The following is a 23,543-nucleotide window of genomic DNA, read 5'->3' on the forward strand; positions in this document are numbered from 1 at the left end:
CATCACATCTCCTGCAATGGAAAACAGGGTTCCTTGTCATGGCAGCTGGGGCCAAGCTGTACATGAAGGGTCTAATTAATAAGGAATAAGTAGCATCCTCATATGGCTCAGCCATGCAACAGGGCTGCTGTATCATAGAACCATGGAATAGTTAGGGCTGGAAAAGGCCTCCAAGGTCATTGAGTCCCACAGTGCTGCAAGGCCACCACTAACCCATGTCCCTAAGTGCCACATCCACCCGGCTTTAAATTCCTCTAAGTGTGGGGACTCTGCCTCTGCCCTGGGCAGCTGTGCCAGGGCTGGACAGCCCTTTTGGGGTCGGACGGGGCTTGGATCAATCTGATCTATTGGAAGGTTCCCCCGGCCATGGCAGGGGGTGGGACTGGATGGGTTTTAAGGTCACTCCCAACCCAAATCCTGTGATTCCATGATGCGAATACCTTCTGCACGTGATAGGGACTGCACTTCCCAGCGTGCCGCGCGGCGCGAGGGTCCGCACTTCCTCCCGCACGACCAATCAGGGGCGCCCAGGTGTCGCGGACGGGGCGGGGGTGGAGGCGGCGAGAAGATGGCGGCCAAGAGCGGCCGGAACGGGCTCCTGGACAAGGTACCGTGCGAGGGGTTCCTGAGCCGCCCCGAGCGTCCCCTGCCCCGGCCAGGCCTCCGGGCAGCGCCCCGCCGGTCCGGGCTTCCACCTGCTACTCTGGGGTATCCTTCCCTCAGCCCTGAGCATCCCATCCCTGAGCATCCCCCCTTCAGCATCCTCCCTCCAGCCCTGGTGATCCCCCTCCCACTGCTGTAGATGCTTGTATAAGCAAAAATAAATAGTGAAAAGAATTCGACCCTGTTCTCTTACGGCAAAGGCTGTGGCTTCCAATTAGAATGTGTGCTAATTAACACTGGAAGAAAATGCTTCAGAAGCAGACAGCTAAAATATTTGGTACCGTACGCTGGTGTGCAAGCTCTGTCCCAGTTTTCCATGATTTTTAGATCCTTCTGGCCGTTGCTTTTGTGCCTCATGAAGCTCGTGGACACGCAGTGACATTCAATGTGTGCCTTAGAATTCCCACATGCCGGGCCTGGGGGATAGCTGGGCTTTTCCCTGTGCGGCTGCAGGAGGAGCAGATAGAGTTCTGCATCATATTTTAAAGTGGTTTTGCTCCTTCCAGAGGAGAGAAAGGAGATTTTTGGACTAGTTGTTAATCAATCCAGCTTGGGAGCTTCCGGAGCAGGGAAATAACACGAGTGAAATTGAGGGTTGCTTTACTGACAGCTAAGATTCCAGCTCCAGGCACTGATCCGTTTGAAACAAGGGATGACTTAGGATACTCAGGGCTCAGATTGATGTGTCACCAAAAAAAAAACCAGTGTAGCTCAGGGGAAGGTGGCCCCCTTGGAAAAGCTGAGCTTTTGTACATTCCATTGTTACTGGGGAGGGAACCCATTCCTGCAGGAGATTTGAATAAATGTGAAGAGTGACACAGTCCTCTGCTTCTGTTCCAGAGAATCGTTTTAACTGAAATTCTCTGTTTATGCCTTCTAAATCTTCCCTCGTACCAAGATAGTTGGGGATTCTCTAAAGTTTCCTCCATGCGCCAGGAGTCTATGTGTAGCAGTGTGGCACGGAAAGCAGGACTACATCCAAAGGCAGGAATCCAGCCCAGCTGTCACTTCCTGGGGAAAGCAGCGGAAGCAGCAAATGTAGGAGCCAAATGAAACCTGCTGCCAGGTTGTGGAGCCAAATGAAACCTGAGAGAAGGTGTATATGCTGAAACCCACCCAGGAACGGGCACGGTGCTGCTCAGGCAGCTTTTGGCTGCAGATTCCCTCTGTCCAGCCAGGTTTTCCCAAACAGGCAGCCGCTGTCTGGTGTGCCCCCTGTCCTGGTGCCCATGTTGGGATGAAATTGCCCTCACCCCACACTTTCCATTGCAGTGGAAGATTGATGACAAGCCAGTAAAAATTGACAAATGGGATGGTTCAGCTGTGAAAAATTCCTTGGACGACTCTGCCAAAAAGGTAGGTTCTCTCTCTGCTGAGTTGTTCCTCCTGGGAAGCTCTCTGATTTTCTTTCCTGCTTTTTGAGGGTTGGTTGTGCCCATAGCCATGGCAGGACTGTAGCAACTCTTGTGATTCCCATGTGTTTGTGCCTGACAGAGATCAACTATCAGGGTACCTGAGGCAGACATTAATTCCCCACAAACCTTCTGCTCAGTTTGCCTGTGTCACTGGGATCGTTCCCTTCAACCCCTTCCCAAATTCCTGAAAAGCTCGCCATAGGCTCGGCTGCCTGTTTCTCCCACAGGTGCTCCTGGAGAAGTACAAATACGTGGAAAACTTCCGCTTGATCGACGGCCGCCTTATCATCTGCACAGTCTCTTGTCTCTTCGCTGTCATTGCTCTGATTTGGGATTACCTGCATCCTTTTCCTGAATCCAAACCAGTTCTTGCCTTCTGTGTTGTCTCATATCCTTTGCAGACCTTGTCGTGGTTATACCAAAGGGGTTTGATTTTCCCTTCTGGATATTCCCATCTTCAGACCTGTGGGAATTAGACTTCCTGTCATGTGGAGATCAACTGACAGTCAGACAGTTTTCATGTGATGGGAAAATTTCTGCCTGTCTGGCCCCTAAATTTGGGTGGTCTGAAGCAGATCCTTTTTTATTATTCTATCCATAGTCTGGTTACAGACACGTTTGCTTTTCCCTAATACCACAGGTCAAATACTGAGAGGGAAGGAGGAAATTCTTGCCTCTGCAGAGGGATCTGGACAGGCTGGATCCACGGGCTGAGGTCACTCCATGAGGCTCAGCAATGCAAAGGAGTAGTGGTGGCCTTGGTGGAAGGAATGGTGGACTCAGAAATGGTTGGACTCAATGGTCTCAGAGATGTTTTCCAACATAAACAATTCTGTGATCCTAAGGAATTTCGTTGTTCCTGGCTGTTCTGGGTGGCTTTCAGAACAAATGGGTGACTTGTCTTGCAGCACTTGAAATTACTTAATTCTAAAAAGGGAAAGAGGAATTGCTCAGTCTGTGCTTAGGAGGAATGCCCACTCATTCTGTACCTTGTTCAGTCTCAAGTTTTCCCACTATCTCCCAGCAAATGTCAGAGAATCCCAGACTGGTTTGGGTGGGAAGGGACCTTAATGCTCATCCAGTTCCACCCCCTGCCATGGGCAGGGACACTTCCACTAAACCAGGTTGCTCCAAGCCCCATCCAACCTGGCCTTGGACACTTCCAGGGAGTGAATAATGAATTATTGAAGTTTAAATTTATTACCTAATTTCTCATGCTGATGAAGCATCGGCCAAACATCCTGTTTGGAATCAAAATGTTAAACCACAGTGTCTGAGGCGATCTGAGCGACTTCTCTGCCTAATTTCCACTTCTCCTTGCACCTTCCCAATTTCCTTAACTTCCTCTGCACGTATTTTGTGATGATGGGAATCCTGACCATTTATACCTCATACAAAGAGAAGAGCATTTTCCTGGTGGCTCACAGGAAGGACCCATCCGGGATGGATCCCGACGACGTCTGGCAGCTCTCCTCCAGCCTCAAACGGTACCACTTGCTCCGGCAGCCCGGGCTCCCTAGAGATCACCAAAAATACTGCCTTTTCTTTTGAAACCCACCAACCCATCCTGCTCCATCAAAAATTATGTCCTGGTCCAGGAATGGGAGCAGCCCCAAGTGGTTTTCTGCCACCAGTGTTCTTGTTTCACTTCTCTTAAAGCGGAGTATAAAGTCCTTTAGTTGTATTAACTGTGAGTGCCCAGGCAGGACCTCCAGCCCGGGAGGGTTTTCCCCTCAGCCAGAAGGGACTTTTGGGATCCCGCTCTGAAGTGTGTCTGCCTCCCACAGGTTCGATGACAAGTACACCCTGAAGCTGACCTTCATCAGCGGGAAAACCAAACAGCAGAGGGAAGCCGAGTTCACCAAATCCATCGCCAAGTTCTTCGATAACAACGGCACATTAGTCATGGAGGCCTATGAGCCAGAGGTGTCCAAGCTGCACGACAGCCTGGCCCTGGAGAGGAAAACAAAATGATTTCAGAGCCCACCGCCTCCTGGCAGCCTGCTAAATTAACACCAATAAAGTCAAATGGCAAAGAAAGCAAATCATGGCCTCTGTTTTTGTCCTGAAGTCCTATTCCATTTTAGATAAGCAGGAATTTTCATCTTGGACCCAAGATTTGTTGAAGCTCGTGGCTAAGCTTGGTGTCTGTGCCTGCCTTCCAAGCTCTGAGGTGGACTCCAAAATTGGATTTTGAGGACCCTCAGGAGGGGAAACACATCACCAATGCTGCCCCAGCATCCTCTGCTTTACCTGGCAGTGCTTTATCCCATGGCTCTGTGTCCAGGGGGCTTTACCAATCCCACCTTTCCCACCTTTCCGTTGTCTGTAGGAATTCTGGACAAAACCCTTTTGTGAAACAGCCATCCTCTCGCACCCAAGTTTGCTTTATTTTTGTATTTATCTAAGTGGGGGTGAAGGGTTGTTTTATATAAAAACCTTTTCTGTGTTGGCGGGGAGAATCAAATATGCTACTTCTGTGTCCTCAGCCACGAAGCTTCTCAGAAAGTGTAAAAGATTTTCCAAGCTGTGTCTGTCTGTCCCGTGGTTCCCTTCTGGCATCTCCCAAGTGTCCCTTCTACAAACTGGCATTTTTTAAAAGAGATTTTTTTGGGTTGTTTTTTTCAATAAAAGGGAAGAACAGATCAAACATGTCCTGGAGTATCTCTGGGGTGTTTGACACCTGGGGAGGGAATCCCAGTTCACAAAATTCTCAAGGCTGGAAGAATCCTGACATTCCCATGGCACCACAACAGTCTTGTCACCTAAACCTCATCCCCAGGTGCCACAGGATGAGGATAACTCCTCTTTTTATCTTGTAGAGCTGGCTGGGCTTGTCTGCCTCACCTTAAGGAACCCCCAGTTGGACCCTCCTGCTTTTCCGGCCCTCCCTCTCCACACATGTCCCACAGGGGCGTCCGGCAGGGGATTCTCCTGGCATTCCTCTTGGCTCCCCTCCCGCCTGCTGGGGAGAGGGTCGGGACTTCTCGGCAGCGGCTCCACCAGTCAATCTCCTCCTGGTATCCCACCATTCCGCAGGAGCGCCGGAGGAGGGGCACATCATCCGCTCACACCTGCACAGGTACCGTCCCTGCTGGCCCGCCAGGCTCCGGTATCCCGACAGCGGGATCCTCGCCCGCTTCCTTGGCCCGCCGAGCGCCTGATGCGGCCCTCCCCCGGCTCCGGGAGCTGCAGGAAGAGGCGGAGCGGGGCGGCCCCGGCGCGGCGGCGGCGAGAGGAGTGGGGTGTGCAGGGATGGGGGGATGCGGCAATGTAGGGGGGAGTGCGGGGGATGGAGGAGTGCGGGGGGGCCGCGTCACGGAGGAGATGGGAGGGTCGGTGCTTGTGAGGTGCAGGGGGGTGCAGGGGGATGGGACTGGGACTGGACTGGGGCTGGGGGGTCACCGGAGTGTAGTGGAGTCGGGCTGCGGGGGTGTCGGGGGGTACACGGCGAGAATCTGGGTACTGCAGGTGGATGGGGAGCGATCAGGGTGTCAGGACATGTGAAGGGAGATGCACGGAGTGGGTGTCACTGCGGGAGTCAGTGAATGCTGGGCTGTAGGGGGTTTGTGCTCTGGGCGAGCGGAGGGACATGGGGGGCGCAGGTTGGAATCCATGTTGGAGGGGTGCGTGGGGGACTGCGGGTGCACGGGGAACGGAGGGGTGCACGGGCACAGGGACTCTGGGCTAGTGCCACCGGGGGAGCTTAAGGCACTGGGAGCTTGGGGGTCCTGGTGCGGTGCAGGAGGTGCACAGCCCTTGGGAAGAGGCGGGAGGTGGCACCTGGGTGGAGCAGGGGAGCCTGTGCAGTACAGGGGAGCAGCACAGACGGGCAGGAGGGCGGGTATGACACCGCCGAGGGGCTCTGCTCTCACCCCACTCTCCCTCCCTTGCTCAGCTCCCAGGGGGAACCTCAGGGCGGCCACCATGTCCCAGGCCACCACCTGCCTCAAGGTGAGCCTTCATCCCTATCCACCCTGTACAGGTCACCCCCTCTTTTGCTGGGATTTAATCCTTTACATCTGACTTTCCCACCCTTCCAGCGGCAGGGGGATGGCGGGGAGAGTCCTCCACCACTGCCACCACCACCAGGATCCCCACACGTTTTCCCTCCAGAGACGCTGTTCCGACAGGCAGGTGGGGTCACCTACCGCATTCCGGCTCTGCTCTACGTCCCCCTGGATGATTCCTTCCTGGCCTTTGCCGAGAAGCGCTCCTCGGCCCGGGACGAGGATGCCAAGTACCTGGTGCTGCGGCGGGGCCGCCGGCACGGCACCTCAGTCAAGGTAAAATCCCCCTGGGCTGTAGGAACAAGAGATGGGCGCGATGCTGGGTGGCTCCAAGGTGCAGCAACCCCGTGGCTAAGCCCCATTTCCCTTCTTGCCGGCAGTGGGGTCCCATGGAGGAGCTGTCAGCGTTGGCACTGCCCCGCCACCGCACCATGAACCCCTGTCCTCTCTACGATGCCAGGAGTGGCACTGTCTTCCTCTTCTGCATCTGTGTGGAGCAGGGGAAGACGGAGCGGAGCCAGATCCGGAGTGGATGCAGCGCCGCACGCCTCTGCTTTGCCACCAGCGTCGACAGCGGCCGTGGCTGGAGCGCGCTGCAGGACGTGACAGATGAGGCCATCGGCGCCGACCTGTCCCGCTGGGCCACCTTCGCCGTGGGGCCAGGCCACGGGCTACAGCTGGACTCAGGGCGGCTGGTGGTGCCGGCCTATACCTACTACGTGCACGGCTGTCTGTGCGGGGCCCTGCGGCTGCCCTGCTTCACCTGCCAGCATTCCCTTGTCTTCTACAGCGATGATGGCGGGCACCGCTGGCACAAGGGCGCCCTGCTGGGCGGCAAGCGGACGGGCGAGTGCCAGGTAGCCGAGGTTGGCGGCCCGTGGCAGCCTGTGCTGTACTGCAGCGCCCGGGCGCCACGGGGCTGCCGGGCCGTGGCGCTCAGCACCAACTGTGGGCTGAGCTTCCAGCAGCCGGTGCCGTGCGTGGCACTGGGCGAGCCGCCGGGGGGCTGCCAGGGCAGCGTGGTCAGCTTCGCTGCACCTGCCCGCTCCGCCGGGGCACCCACCTGGTTGCTCTACTCCCACCCCACTGACCGGCAGCGCCGGCGCAATTTGGGCCTCTATGTCAACCCCTCGCCGCTGGACGGGGCGGGCTGGCAGCAGCCCTGGGTACTGCACACTGGGCCGGCCGGCTACTCCGACCTGGCCGTCTGCCCTGGCGGCGTTTTTGGGTGCTTGTTCGAGAGAGGTGCCAGCAATGCCTGCGAGGAGATCACTTTCTGCCTCTTCACTCTGGATCCCTCTGGCGATCAGGACTTCAAGGCTTCCTAAAATAGACCCGTTTTAAGCAGTGCGGTCACTCCTGAGCATCGGCAGCCGGATCCAGTGCAGCAGTGCTGAGAGCTCACTGGGATATTTCGAGTGCACTGGAGGCTCAAGGTTGTGTGCCTTTTATTTAATTTTGCCTTTTTAGTCACTCATCAGATATTGTTGGTGACCTGCGGCAGTGGAGGATCTGCTCTGGCTTGGCCGAGAGGGATGCCAGCACAGCATAGGAAATGCCGCTGCTTCTCCAAAAATCAGCATTTTTCACCTGGTAGCAGCTGAAAAGCAGAAGGTGCCAGCAAGAGCAGCTGATTCCCTGAGGGAAAAGTACCCAGAAATCTTGGTTTAGTTAAAAATATTCCAATTCCTGTGTTCCTGCACGTGGCAAAGGATTCCCAGTTTTTACCATTTTTTATCCTGTTTTCTTCACTTGCCTGCTTAGACTGAGTTTCTCCCTGCCTCCTGGGTAAAAGCTCTGAAATCTTGTTTGAGTGGTGGGGGAGAGGAGTGTTGAGAGGTGTTTCATTCTGCTCCATAGGGAACAGGTTGTAGCATCCCGAAAGTGACAGTGACCTCACATCTCCATGCTGTTGTCAAATAAAATTCTCCCAAAACACGTGAAATCCAGTCAATACAGGGAAAATCCCAACGGAGCTGACCCTGCTCCAGAAAGATGCAGGATGGCCCAAAGCGTGGCAGCTCCCACTCCAATCTGGTGCTGTGTTTTGTGTGTGGAGAGGCGAGATGGGGGCAGACAGGATGAGTACAAGGCAGGATGGGCAGTATCGGGATGGGCACGGGCAGGAAGTGGACACGGATGGGCAGGATGGGGCAAGATGGAATGGGGACAGGCAGGATGGAGCCAGACAAGAGAACAACGGAAGATAAAATGGGACAGACAGAAGCAGGCAGACAGGATGAAGCTGAGGACAGAGCAGGATGGGAACAGGACAGAACAGGGAAAGGGGCGGGGACTGACAGGATGAGGCTGGGGCCGGACAGGGACAGATAAGAGGGGGACAAGTAGGATAGGGACAGAGGGGCAGATTGGAATGGGGGCAGAGACGAGTAGGACGGCGACCAGCACCACACCGCCCTCCCCAGCCGGCGTGGCGGATCCGGCGCACGCCCTACCCTTTTGCCCCCAAAGGTGGGGCCTGTCCGCCGCCCCTTTTCTCGCGGCGGCGGCGGCGGCGGCCCTGGCAGCCGGTTGGGGGCGCTGCGCCTCGGGGCACGGCTGACACCGGGAGTGCTGGGGCACTGCTGGGGCTACTGGGTGCTCGGGGGGCGGAGGTACAGGGTGTACTGGAGGTAGTTGGGTGCTGGGACCGGAGGTACAGGGTGTACTGGAGGTGTTTCGGATACTTTGGAGCACCGGGGCCACTGAGGATACTGGGGGTGCTGGGGCTGATGCTGGGACCGGAGGTACAGGGTGTACTGGAGGTGTTTCGGATACTTTGGAGCACCGGGGCCACTGAGGATACTGGGGGTGCTGGCGCTAGAGGTACTGGGGATACTGGGAGCATTGGGGGTGCTGGGGGCGCTGCTGGCGCTGCTGCCGCCCCCCGCCCCTTCCGAGACGTTCCCTGCGATGCTGAGCGTGCGGGGAGCGCTGGGCGCCGAGCGCCGCCTGCTCCACCGGCTCCGCTCCTACCTGAGGGCCAAGAGCTCCCGCCTGCGCCTCGTCCGCAGGTACCGGGACCCCCCAACCGCGCCAAGGCCACGGGTGGGGCACCCGCAGCATTCTCTCCCCTCCAGCCACCCATCCCGCACCCAGCTCCAGGTGTGTCTGGTTTCCTGGCTACAAGGAGGGGTTAACCCATCCCCACCTTCCCCGCAGCACCCAATTTTTGGGGGTGGCCCTAAATAAGAGGGTGTGGAAGGACGGCAAGCTGAGACTGGACATGGCTCAGGCCCCCCCTTCCCCCAGCTATGTCCCAGGAGGGGGACATGGCCCCCCACCCACAGGGATCTGGGTGGCAGCATCCCCAAGGCATGGGCCATCCCCACAGTCCCACCAGGGCTGGGCCGGACAATCCCTCAGCTCTGGCTGAGGCAAAGCTGCCCAACAATGGGGGCACTCAGCCCTCACCCGGGCAGTGTCAACACTGAGGAGCATCAAAGTGTCCTCCTGTGGGTGCCCTGTAGGTTCTATGAGAAGGTCCAGGCACTGCACCAGGACCCTGAGGCCTCAGTGGACAACCCCTTGCTGGCCTTCAGCCTCATCAAGCGCCTCCACTCTGACTGGCCCAACAACATCTACAATGACAAGGCCACCAGGAACACCCAGGGTACAGGAAAGATGCTTAGCTTTGTGTCCCCTCTGTCACCCAGGCCAGGAAATAGATGGAGGGGCTGGGGAACTGATGGAGAAGCAAGAAAATTGTTGGAGGAATGGAATGGATGGAGGAGCAGGATGTGGGATCCCCAGGGAAATGAGCTGATAAGGGCAATTGCACCTCATAATTTCATTAATTTCACCTCTTTCCCACCCTGCAGCACTCCATGCTGGCCTCAGGGAGGTGAAGCAGGAGCTGCCTGGAGCTGAGGACCTGGACGGGGCAGCCAGGGTGCTGATGTGGCTGCAGGACATCTACGCACCGAGAGTCAAGGGCTTGGCCAATGGCATCTTCCAGAGAGCCGGGCACCCACCCCTCTACAGCCCTGACTGGCGTGCCTCCCTCTCTGCCAACGACTGGGAAAGGTGAGGGAGAACCCCATAAGCCTCCACAAAGCTTCTCCAGCCTGGGGCGTTGCTTCCATAGGGATGGACATGGGGGTTTCTTTACATGAGATGAAAGTGCAGGTGCAAACGGGGATGGAGATTGAGGTGGGGAAGGAACTGGAAAGGAAGGGATGGGACAGGATGGGGGTGATGTGGGAGAGAACGGGAATGGAGATGGCAATAGGAAAGCGATAGATGCAATGGTATGGGTGGGAATTGCAGTGGGATGGGCTGGGATGGGATGGCCCAGCTGGCAGGTGCAGGTGACGTGTTGCCCCGCAGGTGGCCTATGACACAGGTGACTATTACCACTCCATTGCATGGCTGGAGGAGGCTGTCAGCCTTTTCCACCTCTCCTATGGCAGCTGGAACCTGGAGGACCGGAGCAGCCTGGAGGATGCTCTGGACCATCTGGCCTTCTACTTAATGGTACAGCCACGAGTCACCTCCCCATCCCCAGTGTCCAGTAGAGCCAAACCATGGGTGGGAGGATGGATGCTTATGGGGTCTCCACTCCCCTATCCAGGCTGGAAACATCTCTCACGCTTTGAGCCTCTCCAGGGAGTTTCTCCACTATGGTATGTGGGACAACCCTGGATGCAGCAGGAAGACAGAAAAGATCTTGGGATGTCCCCATCATCTCTGCATGGCAACAACCTCCCTCACCCCATTTCTTGCCCCCATCTGGGATAATTGTCCAGGGACCGATGCCAGGGAAGGGGGTAGATGGGGATGCAGTATTCTGGGTGACACCACCTCCCCAGCAGATCTCAGTAACCAAAGGGTGTCGAGGAACATGGCCAAGTACAAGAAGCTGCTGGAGATGGGGACGGGGGCAAGTGCCAGGCCCCTGCAGTGCCCCAACACACCCACCTGCAGACCCGTGATGCCTGCAAGGAGCTGTACCAGCGCCCCAGTGCGCAGGTGAGACTGGCAGGGGTGCCATGGTCCCCCACTACCGCTGTCCCCGCTTCACTCCCTCCTTCCTCCTCTTCCTCCTCAGCCAGCCCCAGAGCAGCTCCTGCACCTCAGCTGCTCCTGCGAGACCAACAGCAGCCCCTTCCTCCTCCTCCAGCCTGCCAAGAAGGAGATGGTCCGGATCCAGCCCCATGTGGCTCTGTACCATGATTTCATTACCGATGCTGGGGCTGAGACCATCAAAGGCTTGGCAGGGCCCTAGGTGAGCCATCCCTGTCCCCAGGGATGTCCCTTTCCTGCAGCAGGGTGTCCCAGGTGATCATGATCCAGGGTGAATGCAGAGATAGGAGGGATATTAGGACCAAAGCTGGAGTTCAGATGGGATGGGGCTTGGAGCAACCTTGTCTAGTGGAAGGTGTCCCTGCCTATGGCAGGGGGTGGAACTGGATGATCTTGGAAGGCCCCTTCCAACCCAAAGCACTCTAGGATTAAATGAGACCCTGAGGATAATGACCCCCATTCCATGTGAACCCCTCGAAAGACTTTTCAGAAGAAACCAGGTCCACAGATGCACCTAAACCACTTCCCAACCAGGCTTGACTCAGTGACTCCACCTGCCGTCACTGCTTCCCTCACCCCAGAGAGACACCTTGGGGTGGGACCGTTTAGTAAACCAGCTGGTTCAAACCCACCAACTGCCACCCTGACCATGGCCCCTGCTCAGTGTGAGGGTCCCCATGTGTGGCAACATGCACCCCCCATGTATCCTTCAGCTGCAGAGATCCGTGGTTGCCTCTGGGGAGAAGCAGCAGAAAGCTGAGTACCGGATAAGCAAGAAGTAGTAACCACCCCTCCCTCGTCCTCCAGCCAGTGGCACCTGGCCTGTGGCTCCATGGTCACCTGTGAGGTGGCAGTGAAGCCATGCTGGGGAGGCCTAGCCCCTGCAGCAGTGCCCCGAGGGTGAAGCCCAGCCACAGATGAATTCAGGTAGGTGACGAGTGGTGGTCCCACAGCACCTGGCTGAAGGACACGGTCGACCCTGTTGTGTGTGTGTTGGATCAGTGCATCACTGCTGTCACTGGCCTGGACCTGTGGCCAGCCTATGCTGAGTACCTGCAGGTGGTCAACTATGGCTTGGGAGGCCACTATGAGCCACACTTCGATCATGCCACGGTCAGGGAGCTGCCAGGGGGTGGGGGGATCATGGGGTGACACCCAGGGTGGTTCCTGGGGTGGACTCAGGGGTGGTCCCTGGGATATTGCTGGGGTAGGGCCTTAGGTTGGCCTTTAGGGTTGTCTTGGTTTGACAAGACAGGGGTCTGTGAAGGAGGGCAAAAGCCTCCTGTGCAATGGAGAAGGTAAACCCCCTCCCTCCGAATTACCAGGATTTTTAAATTAAAAGGCTCTCAGGCAAAGATATGAGAATGGGAGTAACAATTCTTTACTAGGAGAAAAATAGATAACAATTTAAAAAGGCAAATGCAATCAGTACAAACAAAAACTAGTGATAAAGTCCACAACCTGAGGATTCGGGGTGTTGGTAGCAGTCCGGTTGAAATGATAGCTGCTCCTCTTGCAGTGGCTGATGAATTGCAGCTGAAGTGGTGATCTTTAGAAGGGTATAGTTTTCTCTGAAGATCTGGTGGCAGTGGGGCCGGTCTTCCTCTGCACCGGGGTTGCCTCTGAGCTCCGCCGCCGCCGCCTCACCACGCTCCGGCTGCTTCTCTGGGAATCCCGCTGAAGGAGCTGCTTCTCTGGGAAATCCCACAAAGAGAGAGCTGCTCTGTCCCCCAAAAGGTACCCCTTTTATCCAATAAAAGAGTGCTTGGCTTCCCCCTCTGGGTGGAGCATCTCACAATGGGATGGTGTTACGTTACCAGCCCTGCATTGAATCAGTCAATGGCCCATTAACAAACCATTACCTCTTTGGAGCAAACCATTGTTCTTGGGAGAGATAACAAACCTGCCCAACCTCCAACAGATGGCAAATAGAATACAAGCTTATCTTACAAACCAGGACATTATCCACCCCTTATTCTATTTCCATCTGCACACCATGAAATCTTACACCCAGTTTTCACTTAAGACTAAGTTTCCCTGTGGTACACAGCGGGTCTCCCCATCTTTCTGCAGTACCCACCAAGTGTAACCAGGTCCTTGAGCAAAGACAATCCCACAAATGGGTTGGTCTTTGCCTGAGGTGGGATTAATCCAAACGGTTTTCCCTAAAATACCTTTCATATGTACTACAGGGACCTTATCTCCATCTACTGTGTGTAAGGGTTCTGACTGGGCAGGGCCAGCTCGATTGACAGACCCTCGGTTGTTGACCATCCAGGTTGCTTTTGCCAGGTTAATTTCCCAGTTTCTAAATGTTCCCCCACCAAGTACCTTTAGGGTAGTCTTAAGGAGTCCATTGCAATGTTCAACTTTGCCGGCAGCTGGAGCATGATAGGGAATATGATATATCCATTCGATACCATGTTCTCTGGCCCAGGTGTTGATAAGGCTGTTTTTGAAATGGGTGCCGTTGTCAGACTCAATTCTCTCAGGTGTGCCGTGTCTCTACAGGACTTGCTTTTCTAAGCCTAAGATGGTGTTCCGGACAGTGGCATGAGGTACAGGGAAAGCCTCCAGCCATCCAGTGGTGGCTTCTACCATGGTCAGCACGTAGCGCTTGCCTTGGCGTGTCTGGGGCAGTGTGATATAGTCAATCTGCCAGGCCTCCCCATACTTGTACTTGGACCACCGCCCACCATACCATAGGGGCTTCACTCTCTTGGCCTGTTTGATGGCAGCACACGTCTCACAGTCATGGATAACCCAGGAAACACTGTCCATGGTTAGATCCACCCCTCGGTCTCGTGCCCACTTGTAGGTGGCATCTCTGCCCTGATGACCTGAGGCATCATGAGCCCATCGAGCCAGGAATAACTCCCTCTTATGGTGCCAATTTAAGTCTATCTTTGACACCTCTATTTTTGCTGCCTGATCTACCTGCTCGTTGTTTCGGTGATCCTCATTAGCCCGACTTTTGGGGACATGGGCATCTACATGATGGACTTTCACTGTTAGCTTTTCCACCCAAGAGGCAATGTCTTTCCATATATCAGCAGCCTAGATTGGCTTTTTTCTACGTTGCCAGTTGGCCTTCCTCCACCTTCCCAGCCAGCCCCACAGAGCATTGGCTACTATCCATGAATCAGTATAAAGGTAGAACTTTGGCCACTTCTCCCTTTCAGCAATGTCTAGAGCCAGCTGAACGGCCTTGAGCTCAGTGAGTTGGCTTGATCTACTTTCTCCTTCGGTAGCTTGTGCAACTTGGCGTGTGGGGCTCCATACGGCTGCTTTCTACTTCCGGTTCATCCCTACAATGTGACAGGAACCGTCAGTGAAAAGAGCGTAGCAGGTCTCTTCTGCTGGTAGTTGGTTGTATGGTGGAGCTTCTTCAGACCTTGTCACTTGTACCTGCTCCTCATCATCAATGAGACCAAAGTTTTCACCTTCTGGCCAGTTCGTAATTATCTCCAAAATCCCAGGGCGATTCAGGTTTCCAATACAGGCACGCTGAGTGATGAGGGCAATCCATTTGCTCCATGTGGCGTCAGTGGCATGGTGGGTAGAGGGAACCTTTCCTTTACACATCTACCCCAGCACCGGTAGTCGGGGTGCCAGGAGGAGTTGTGTTTCTGTGCCAATTACCTCCGAGGCGGCTTGAACTCCTTCAAAGGCAGCCAAGATTTCCTTCTCTGTGGGAGTGTAGTTGGCTTCAGACCCTCTGTAACTTCGGCTCCAGAATCCCAGTGGTTGGCCTCAAGTCTCCCCAGGCACTTTCTGCCAAAGGCTCCAGGACAACCCATGGTTCCCGGCTGCAGAATAGAGCACATTCTTGACCTCTGGTCCCGTCCTGACTGGGCCAAGGGCTACAGCATGAGCGATCTCCTGCTTGATCTGGGTGAAGGCTTGTTGCTGCTCAGGGCCCCTGTGAAATCATTCTTCTTTCGGGTAACTAGATAAAGAGGGCTCACAATCTGGCTATACTCAGGAATGTGCATTCTCCAGAAACCTGTGGCACCCAGGAAAGCTTGTGTTTCCTTTTTGCTGGTTGGTGGGGACATAGCTGTGATCTTGTTGATGACCTCAGTGGGAATCTGGTGCCGTCTGTCTTGCCATTTCACTCCCAGGAACTGGATTTCTCGGGCAGGTCCCTTGACTTTGCTCTTCTTGATGGCGAAGCCAGCTTCTAGTAGTATCTGGATGATCCTCTCACCTTTCTCAAACACTTCTGCCGCTGTGCTCCCCCACACAATGATGTCATCAATGTATTGCAGGTGTTCTGGAGCCTCACCCTTTTCTAGTGCAGTCTGGACCAGTCCATGGCAGATGGTGGGGCTGTGTTTCCACCCCTGGGGCAGTCGGTTCTAGGTGTACTGCACGCCCCTCCAGGTGAAAGCGAACTGAGGCCTGCATTCTGCTGCCAGAGGAATGGAGAAAAATGCATTAGCAATATTAATGGTGGCATATCACTTTGCTGCCTTGGACTCCAGCTCGTACTGGAGTTCCAGCATATCCGGTACAGCAGCGCTCAGCGGTGGAGTTACTTCATTTAAGCCACGATAGTCCACAGTCAATCTCCATTCTTTGTCAGATTTGCGCACAGGCCAGATGGGGCTGTTGAAGGGTGAGTGGGTTTTGCTGACCACCCCTTGGCTCTCCAGCTCCCGAATCATTTTGTGGATGGGGATCACGGCATCTCGATCCGTCCGATACTGCCGGCGGTGCACTGTCGAGGTCGCAATTGGCACGCGTTGCTCTTCCACCCTTAGGAGTCCTACTGCAGAGGGGTTTTCTGACAGTCCAGGCAAGGCGTTCAATTGCTTAATGTCTTCTGCCTCTACAGCGGCTATTCCAAAAGCCCACCTGAGTCCTTTTGGGTCTTTGTAATAGCCATTCCGGAGGAAGTCTATGCCTAGGATACACAGAGCATCTGGGCCAGTCACTATAGGATGTTTCTTCCACTCCTTCCCAGTCAGGCTCACCTCGGCTTCCACCAGAGTCAATTGTTGTGATCCCCCTGTCACACCAGCAATGGAAACAGGCTCTGCCCCCACATGTCCCGATGGTATCAGAGTACACTGTGCACCAGTATCAACTAAAGCATCATATTTTTGTGGCTCTGATGTGCCAGGCCATCGGATCCACACTGTCCAGAAGATCCGGTTTTCCCGTGCCTCTCCCTGGCTAGAGACAGGGCCCCTCTAACACTGGTTATTATTCCTTTCCTGGGCATACATACTAGAAGTCCTTTCAAGGGGGTCTGACAGATCGTACCCACAAGCTTGGTCACGGGAGGTTGAGGCTACCTTCACTTTGGTGGAACTTCCCCAGTTAGAGTTTCCCTCCTTAAGTTGACGGACCCATGCTGCCAGGACAGAAGTGGGTTTCCCATCCCACCTCCCCATGTCTTCCCCATGGTCACGCAGGAAGAACCACAGATTAGCCCTTGGGGTGTACCCTCTCTCTCTAGCTGGGGATTGTTGGGCGCTGCTTCTGGGGCCTGTGACTCTCACGGGTGCTGTATTAACCTTCCTTATCTCCTCCCTCATCTCCTCTTTAAACTCCTTAATCACGGCTGAGATATGAGCCTGCATTGGGCCATTAATCATACTCTCATAATTCCTAAGTTTGTTGGCAACAGAACCCACTGTCTCTCGGTGAGCGTCAGCATTGATTGTTGCAATGAAGGTGGTGTATTGAGATGGCCCAAGATTTGCCAGACTCCACAGCATTTGTCCCGTACACCTGACCTTGTCGGGGTCATTATTGTGTCGTCCATCCCTCCCAAAGAGTACCTCCAATACTGCCACTTCCCTCAGCTGTTGGATCCCTTCCTCGAGGGTCTTCCAGCGCATTCTATGATGGTGCTCCTGCATTCTCTCTCTGTGGACAAACCTCTCCCTAACACTCATTAAGAGCCGCTCCCAGAGAGAAAGGGACCCTGGTTCCCTTACAAAAGTCTGATTTATACCCGAGTCCTGGGTCAAGGGTCCCAAGTTCCTTGCCTCACCACCGTCTAGCTGCATGCCTGTACCCATAAGATCCCAAACCCGGAGTAACTAAGTAGTATAAGCCTCACGCCCTCGTCTCACAACGTCTTTATGCAGATTACGAAGACTTTCGTACGTCAGGGACTCGGTGATGATAGCAATCTCTGGCTCCCCTGTGGGTTGTGAGGTTCCTCCATTCCTGTCCCTATCTGCAGGGTGCTCTGCTTTCACCTTAGACTTCCTTGTTTCTACCGGGGTCACTGCTGCTGGCTGTGACTGCCTTTGTGGTTCAGCTGGAACCTGGACAGTTGTAACATTTGTGGGTTCCACAGCTGTACTATTAGACTGTCCCTCCTCAAGGCAAAGGGCCGGTTTCTCACCAGCTGGGGAAATGCACTCCTTCAGCATCTCTCGTATCTCCTTAACCAGAACCCTCACCCAATCTGGGTGGTTCATTTCTGAGGTGGGGTGTGGGGCAGGGTTAGGCTCTGGAGCAGCAGCATCTCGAGTCTCTGGGACAGTGTCAGGTTCTGCAGGAGCATACCTAGCCTCTGGTGTAGGTGTGAGGGTAGTTATCCAGGTTAATCTTCCCTTATCTCTGAGTGCTAAATATAACAGGCCTATCAGCAACACCACCCATTGTATGATATCATTAGCACTTAGAGAGGATCTTAACCCTTTGAGAACTGGTGGAGCAGACTCAAAAAGATGGTTAAAAGGTTGTGAGAAAGTTTCCCCAGGTGCTATTTCTTCGCAGTAGGTACCGTTATTAAAGTAACCCCAAAAACATACAGTTAGTGTGTGATAGTTATGAATCCATGTGTCTGCCTTCCAGAGGAAATTAAAGATCCATGAATTCCTTACCCAATTAACCCAGAAGCCAAACTTGATAACAGACACAGTAGCCTTAGTTATAGGACCCATTTTTAGATAAGGGTCTGCAAATGGGAAAAGTATAGCTACAATCACATGCCACCCAAACCAATGTAAACTAGACCACATGGTGATGCTTAAGATGTTTCTACACACAACAAATAACCAAATTACTTAAGAACTGTTAATCCTTTTTTCCCTCTCAATGCCCTCGAACCTCACATTGATGCGCCAAAATCTGTCTTGGTTTGACAAGACAGGGGTCTGTGAAGGAGGGCAAAAGCCTCCTGTGCAATGGAGAAGGTAAACCCCCTCCCTCCGAATTATTAGGATTTTTAAATTAAAAGGCTCTCAGGCAAAGATATGGGAATGGGAGTAACAATTCTTTACTAGGAGAAAAATAGATAACAATTTAAAAAGGCAAATGCAATCAGTACAAACAAAAACTAGTGATAAAGTCCACAACCTGAGGATTCGGGGTGTTGGTAGCAGTCCGGTTGAAATGATAGCTGCTCCTCTTGCAGTGGCTGATGAATTGCAGCTGAAGTGGTGATCTTTAGAAGGGTATAGTTTTCTCTGAAGATCTGGTGGCAGTGGGGCCGGTCTTCCTCTGCACCGGGGTTGCCTCTGAGCTCCGCCGCTGCCGCCTCACCACGCTCCAGCCGCTTCTCTGGGAATCCCGCTGAAGGAGCTGCTTCTCTGGGAAATCCCACAAAGAGAGAGCTGCTCTGTCCCCTAAAAGGTACCCCTTTTATCCAATAAAAGAGTGCTTGGCTTCCCCCTCTGGGTGGATGTCTTGGTTAGACAAGACAGGAGTCTGTGAAAGAGGGCAAAGCCTCCTGTACAATGGAGAACGGCAAACCCCCCTCCCTCTGAATTACTAGGATCTTTAAATTAAAAGGTTTTCAGGCAAAGATATGGGAGTGGGAGTAACAATTCTTTACTAGGAGAAAACTGGACAACAATTTAAAAAAGGCAAATGCAATCGGTACAAACAAAACCAGTGAAAGAAAAAGTCTAGAACCTGAGGAATGCCAGTATCAGTTTTGCTGGGACAATTGCTTTCCCTTGCAATAGTTGATGAGTTGCAGCTGAAGTGGTGATCTTTAGAAGGGTATAATTTTCTTCTGAAGATCTGGTGGCAGTGGGGGCCGGTCTTCCTCTGCGCCGGGGTTGCCTCTGAGCTCCGCTGCCGTCGCCTCTGCGCGCCGGCTGCTTCGCTGTGAGTGCCGCCGAAGAGAGAGCGAGAGAGAGAGCTGCTTTCCCCTGGGAATCCCGCGCAGAGAGAGCGAGAGCTGCTTCTCTCAGAGTCCCGCGAAGAAGAGCGAGAGCTGCTTCCCCCCTCTGGGTGGGACCCCTCACGGTGTTACATTTTTTCAGCCCTTCATTGAATCAGTCAATGGTGTATAAACAAACCATTGCCTCTACAGGACAAACCATTGTCTCTGAGAGAGATAACAAAAACCTGTCCAACCGGTTCGCCTTCGACAGATGGCAAATGGAATACAAGCTTATCTTACAACCCAGGACAGTGGAGCATCTCACAATGGGATGGTGTTACGTTACCAGCCCTGCATTGAACAGTCAATGGCCCATTAACAAACCATTACCTCTTCGGAGCAAACCATTGTTCTTGGGAGAGATAACAAACCTGCCCAACCTCCAACAGATGGCAAATAGAATACAAGCTTATTTTACAACCCAGGACAAGGGTGATTCCTCAGATGTTCCTGAAGGAGAACTCTTGGGTAGTCCCTCAGATATTCCTGGAGATGGGCCCTGGGATGCTCCTCATGATGCTGCTGGGATGGTGCCCAAGGGAAGACTCCAAAGCGTCCCTGGGGGTGTCCCCATGGTGATCCCTAGGTTATTCCCTGATATGTTCCTAGTGATGCAGCCTGGGATGGCCCCTGGCAGGGGTGGGATGGATGGTCTGAGGATGATGATCCTTGGCTGGGTGTCTGGGATATTCGTGGGAAGGGAATGAAGGAGAGACAAAAAAAGAAGGGAGAAGGAGGGATTTTCTGTGGGGGGAACAGTGTGGGACATCTTGGAGCTGCTGTGGTGTGAGGGGCCTCTGGGCTGAACTGTGTTAGTGCAGGACTGACTGTCTCCACAGGACTGACCATGCCCACCTCCGCTTTTGGAGCAGTCTACGAAGTGTCCCCTGTACATAATGAAGTCAGGCAACAGGATTGCCACAATCATGATCTATGTGAGTCCCCCCTTGTTTCCAAACCTGGAGGGATGGCACTGGCTTGGCCCTCACAGGATATGGGGTGGGTGAGGGCAGCCCTAAAACACTGGAGTGCCTGGGAAGTGCCAATGTCTGTGGAGTATTCAGAAGCTTGTGCTGTGCCAAAGCAAGGGGAACAGAGTTGGGGCCCAAGAGAGGTTTTGTGCCTCGGTTTCCCTGTGCAAAGGAGCATCCCAAGGAAGGGGGGATCCATGGCTCCTATTTTTGCTCCTTTTCCAGCTGAGTGCAGTGGAGACTGGAGGCTCCACTGCTTTCATCTATGCCAACTTCAGCGTCAAGCAGTCAAGGTGAGGGGTCATGAGGAATCGCTGGGAGCAGGGAAGGGAGGGTGCTGCTCTCTGTATCTCAGTTCTCACAGGGAGTTGTGCTCAAGCCTCTCCTGATGCCAAACCGCAGCCCTGGGCTCCCTACTCTGTTTTGAGGTGCTAAAATTTAGTCTTGGGTATCCCAGCTTTGTTTTAGGGTACTAGACCCATCTCTGCTCCACAGAACGTGGCTCTTTTCTGGTGGAACCTGCGGAGGAATGGGAATGTTGACGGGGACACCCTCCACGCCGGCTGACCCGTCCTGGACGAGGACAAGTGGGGTGAGAGATGCTACCAGGTGTCATCCTGGGGTGACATGAGGCTGAGCTCCGCTGACAGGGAGGCAAGAGGGGCTGAGAATGCACAAATACACTGGATAACAGGGGGAAAAGTTCCCCGATAGCAGCACAGGATTAGAGAAAGGTGCAGAGGGAAAGGAACAGACAGGGGTCCGTGTCGTCGTCTGTTCCAGCGGTGAATAAGTGGATCCATGAACATGGGCAGGAGTTCCGGCGGCCGTGCAGTGCTGACCCACATGACTGAGCCGCCGTGGGATTACAGATGTGACACGTGCAGGTGGCAAAGCCACCCTGGCACAGCAGAGAGAAAGGAGGGAAGGGGATAGCAGCGGAGCAGGGGTTGATCGGGAGAGGCACTTGCTCAACCACGGCCAAACTGGACGGAAATAAAATCGAAAGAACAAAACCGGAGTCTGTCCTGAGGTGCCAAGCCCTATCCCTGGGGCTCCCCATCTGTTTTGGAATGCCAAAATCCAGTCTCGGGGAGAAGGCAGCTCCTTCCAGCCATCCTGGCCCCACGCCTGCCTGCAGACAAGCTTCCTTCCTGCACCCCGACCGCAGTCCCAACGCAACCGGAAGTCGAAGAGCAAGGGGCAGGCAGCCGGGGTGGGCAGCGCACGGGGCCCGGGCAGGAGCCCGCGCCCAGCACCTCCGTGGGCGACTGCCCGAGAGCAGGGAGGGATTGGCTGCGGCACAGCAACTGCCCAGCTCCGGCCAGCCCCATTGTCCCGGCGGGTTTCCTGTTCCCTGGTCCGTGCTCCGTACCCAGCCGTACCTGCTGTGTCTGTGGCTTCAGCAGGGAGCCTTGGGGCTCTCTGCGGCCTTTCCCAAAGCCTCCCTGTCCGGCGGTCCGCGGGGCCGTGCGGCCCGGGCTCCCTCAGCCTGCTTCGCTGGCCTGGGCTTTGAGATAAGTGGAAGATCATTTGTTCACTGTGATATGCTCGATTACCTTGGTTTGCATAAGAATGTACTGGTGTGTCTTTGAAATGCTTATTTGCTTACAAGGTGATAAGGAGGTTGAGATTAGAGTCCTGGGTGTGTGTATCTGGTCTGCTTGCTGTATCTCAAAAGAAGAGACTTAGAAGCTATCACAACAACCAGACTCAGACTATATCTGGAGAGTCACGCCTGCAAGGAGAAGGGGGGGGATAAAAGGAAGGTTGGGACAGAACATTTTTGCGCGCCGTTGATGGAGCAGGAGACTCCCCGGCCGCCCAGCGCTGTGCTTTGCCTGCCTTACTCGCTTGCTATTTTAAATAAAATTGCTTTATTGAATTAAGACACTTCAAATTGTCGTGTCACAATTTATAACAGGCTTTGTTAGCCTAGGCAGGCGGGTTGGCTTTTTTTTCCGTGGCCTAGGAGACTGTGGGGGCAATCCTTCGGCCGTTGTTTTTTTTTTGTTGTTTTTTTTTTTTGGTTTTTTTTTTTGTTTTTTTTTTACCCCCGAGCTGTTCGGTTCGGTTTTGGTCCAAGATCACAGAGCCGGCGGGAGGAGCACCAGCCGGGACGGGAGGGGCAGGCCCGGCCGTGCCCGGCCTCAGACCTCAGCACAGCTGAGCCATCCAAACCCAGCGGCTTCATCTGCAGCGAGGAGGGGACCCCGCCGTAAATCCAGCAGGTTCCCTCCCATTTTCCCCGAGCTGCTGCGTGCACTCTTTGTGTTTGCCCTTCCCTGAGGCAGCAGCAGCAGCCATTTTTCTCCCTCCTCACCACGTTGCAGCAGTTGTGGGCTTTTTTCCCTTTCCCTGGAATTTTGTTTTGTTTTAGTTTTTTGTTTGTTCTTGTTTTTGTTTTGTTTTGGTTTTGGTTTTGTTTTGTTTTATTCAGTTGGGGTGGTGAGGGCAGGGGAAGCACAGTGGTGTTAAGGTCAGACGACAATTCATTATTTAGCATTTATTAATTTGCTTTTTCCTCGCCGTGTGGGCACTCTGGGAAAAAACGATTGGTGTTTTTTCACTTTCATCCACTACTGTTAACCTCCTGTTGGCAGAAAGGGATTGTTGGAACCCTTTCTTTAGAAGCAGTATTTATTTCAGAGCGTTTTTCTCCTAAATTTGTCTCTAGACCGAGACACTCATGTAGGTGACATTTGGAATGAGATTCAAATCCTTCAGGATGGAAAGCCAGCTTTCCAGAGAGGTCACCATAACACCTCCTGGCCTTGCATCTTTCCCAGCTGGAAGAGAAAGGACAGAAATCTGGGAGGGGGATGGAAATAGAAAGCAGACCTCTCCCGAGGTTCTCCTTGCTTTGGGGTCAGATATGTGTTTATCACTCCATCCAGCCATGGATTAACCCTTCCATAGGCTCACAGGGATAGTGGGTGAGCTGCAGGGAGCATTTGGGCAGGCCAGCAGGAGCTGGAGCACTGGGAAGAGGCACCAGCAGCCCTTTGGGGCTGTTAAACCTGCTGGAATGTAAAACAGCCTGAAAGACTTCTAGTTTCTCCCAGTTCCTGCTTTTCAGTCAGGAACAAGCACCGCAGGACTCGGAGAAGGCTGAACAGAGCACAGATTACTCACCAGCCCCAGTTCTCCAGTTTATACTTCCAGATGTTTCTGCATATATGGGAGTCACTGGTCACAGAAAGGAGGGAGGAAAGTGAAAGCTGTGGCTAAATTCCCCCCTCCTCTCCACACTGTGGTGCAGGGAAGGGATGGGGGAGCATTTTGGATGACAAGAGGCTTCCATGAGTTGCCAGAAAAA

At 54.0% G+C, this 23,543-nt stretch overlaps 3 protein-coding genes across 4 annotated transcripts; all 3 read left to right on the forward strand.

Moving 5' to 3' along the window:
• The first annotated feature begins 547 nt into the window (after positions 1-547).
• On the forward strand, positions 548-4,123 carry SPCS2 (signal peptidase complex subunit 2). Its single transcript, XM_085569938.1, has 5 exons — positions 548-607; positions 1,936-2,019; positions 2,306-2,466; positions 3,431-3,565; positions 3,866-4,123. Exons 1-5 carry the CDS (start codon positions 569-571, stop codon positions 4,050-4,052), a joined length of 606 nt encoding a protein of 201 aa, XP_085426064.1. The 5' UTR covers positions 548-568; the 3' UTR covers positions 4,053-4,123.
• Positions 4,124-4,270: 147 nt separating this feature from the next.
• Positions 4,271-8,024, forward strand: NEU3 (neuraminidase 3). 2 transcript variants are annotated; one of them, XM_021544009.3, is made up of 4 exons: positions 4,271-5,160; positions 5,977-6,032; positions 6,122-6,364; positions 6,469-8,024. In XM_021544009.3, exons 1-4 carry the CDS (start codon positions 4,980-4,982, stop codon positions 7,414-7,416), a joined length of 1,428 nt encoding a protein of 475 aa, XP_021399684.2. In that variant the 5' UTR covers positions 4,271-4,979; the 3' UTR covers positions 7,417-8,024. The 2 variants fall into 2 exon arrangements, with proteins under 2 accessions (XP_021399684.2, XP_085425259.1); XM_085569133.1 differs by having other exon boundaries at positions 5,155-5,323.
• A 130-nt stretch (positions 8,025-8,154) lies between these two features.
• P4HA3 (prolyl 4-hydroxylase subunit alpha 3) lies at positions 8,155-22,305 on the forward strand. Its single transcript, XM_085588298.1, is given in 15 exon segments — positions 8,155-8,241; positions 8,561-8,703; positions 8,842-9,102; positions 9,559-9,701; positions 9,910-10,122; positions 10,416-10,564; positions 10,662-10,998; positions 11,001-11,059; positions 11,139-11,315; positions 11,827-11,891; positions 12,067-12,226; positions 20,126-20,188; positions 20,450-20,511; positions 20,701-20,816; positions 21,008-22,305. Coding segments are annotated over 15 exon segments (2,106 nt in total). The 3' UTR covers positions 21,079-22,305.
• Positions 22,306-23,543: the final 1,238 nt, after the last annotated feature.

Source organism: Lonchura striata, chromosome 1 (assembly GCF_050655825.1).
Source record: "Lonchura striata isolate lonStrDom1 chromosome 1, ASM5065582v1, whole genome shotgun sequence".
Classification (NCBI taxonomy): Eukaryota; Metazoa; Chordata; class Aves; order Passeriformes; family Estrildidae; genus Lonchura; species Lonchura striata.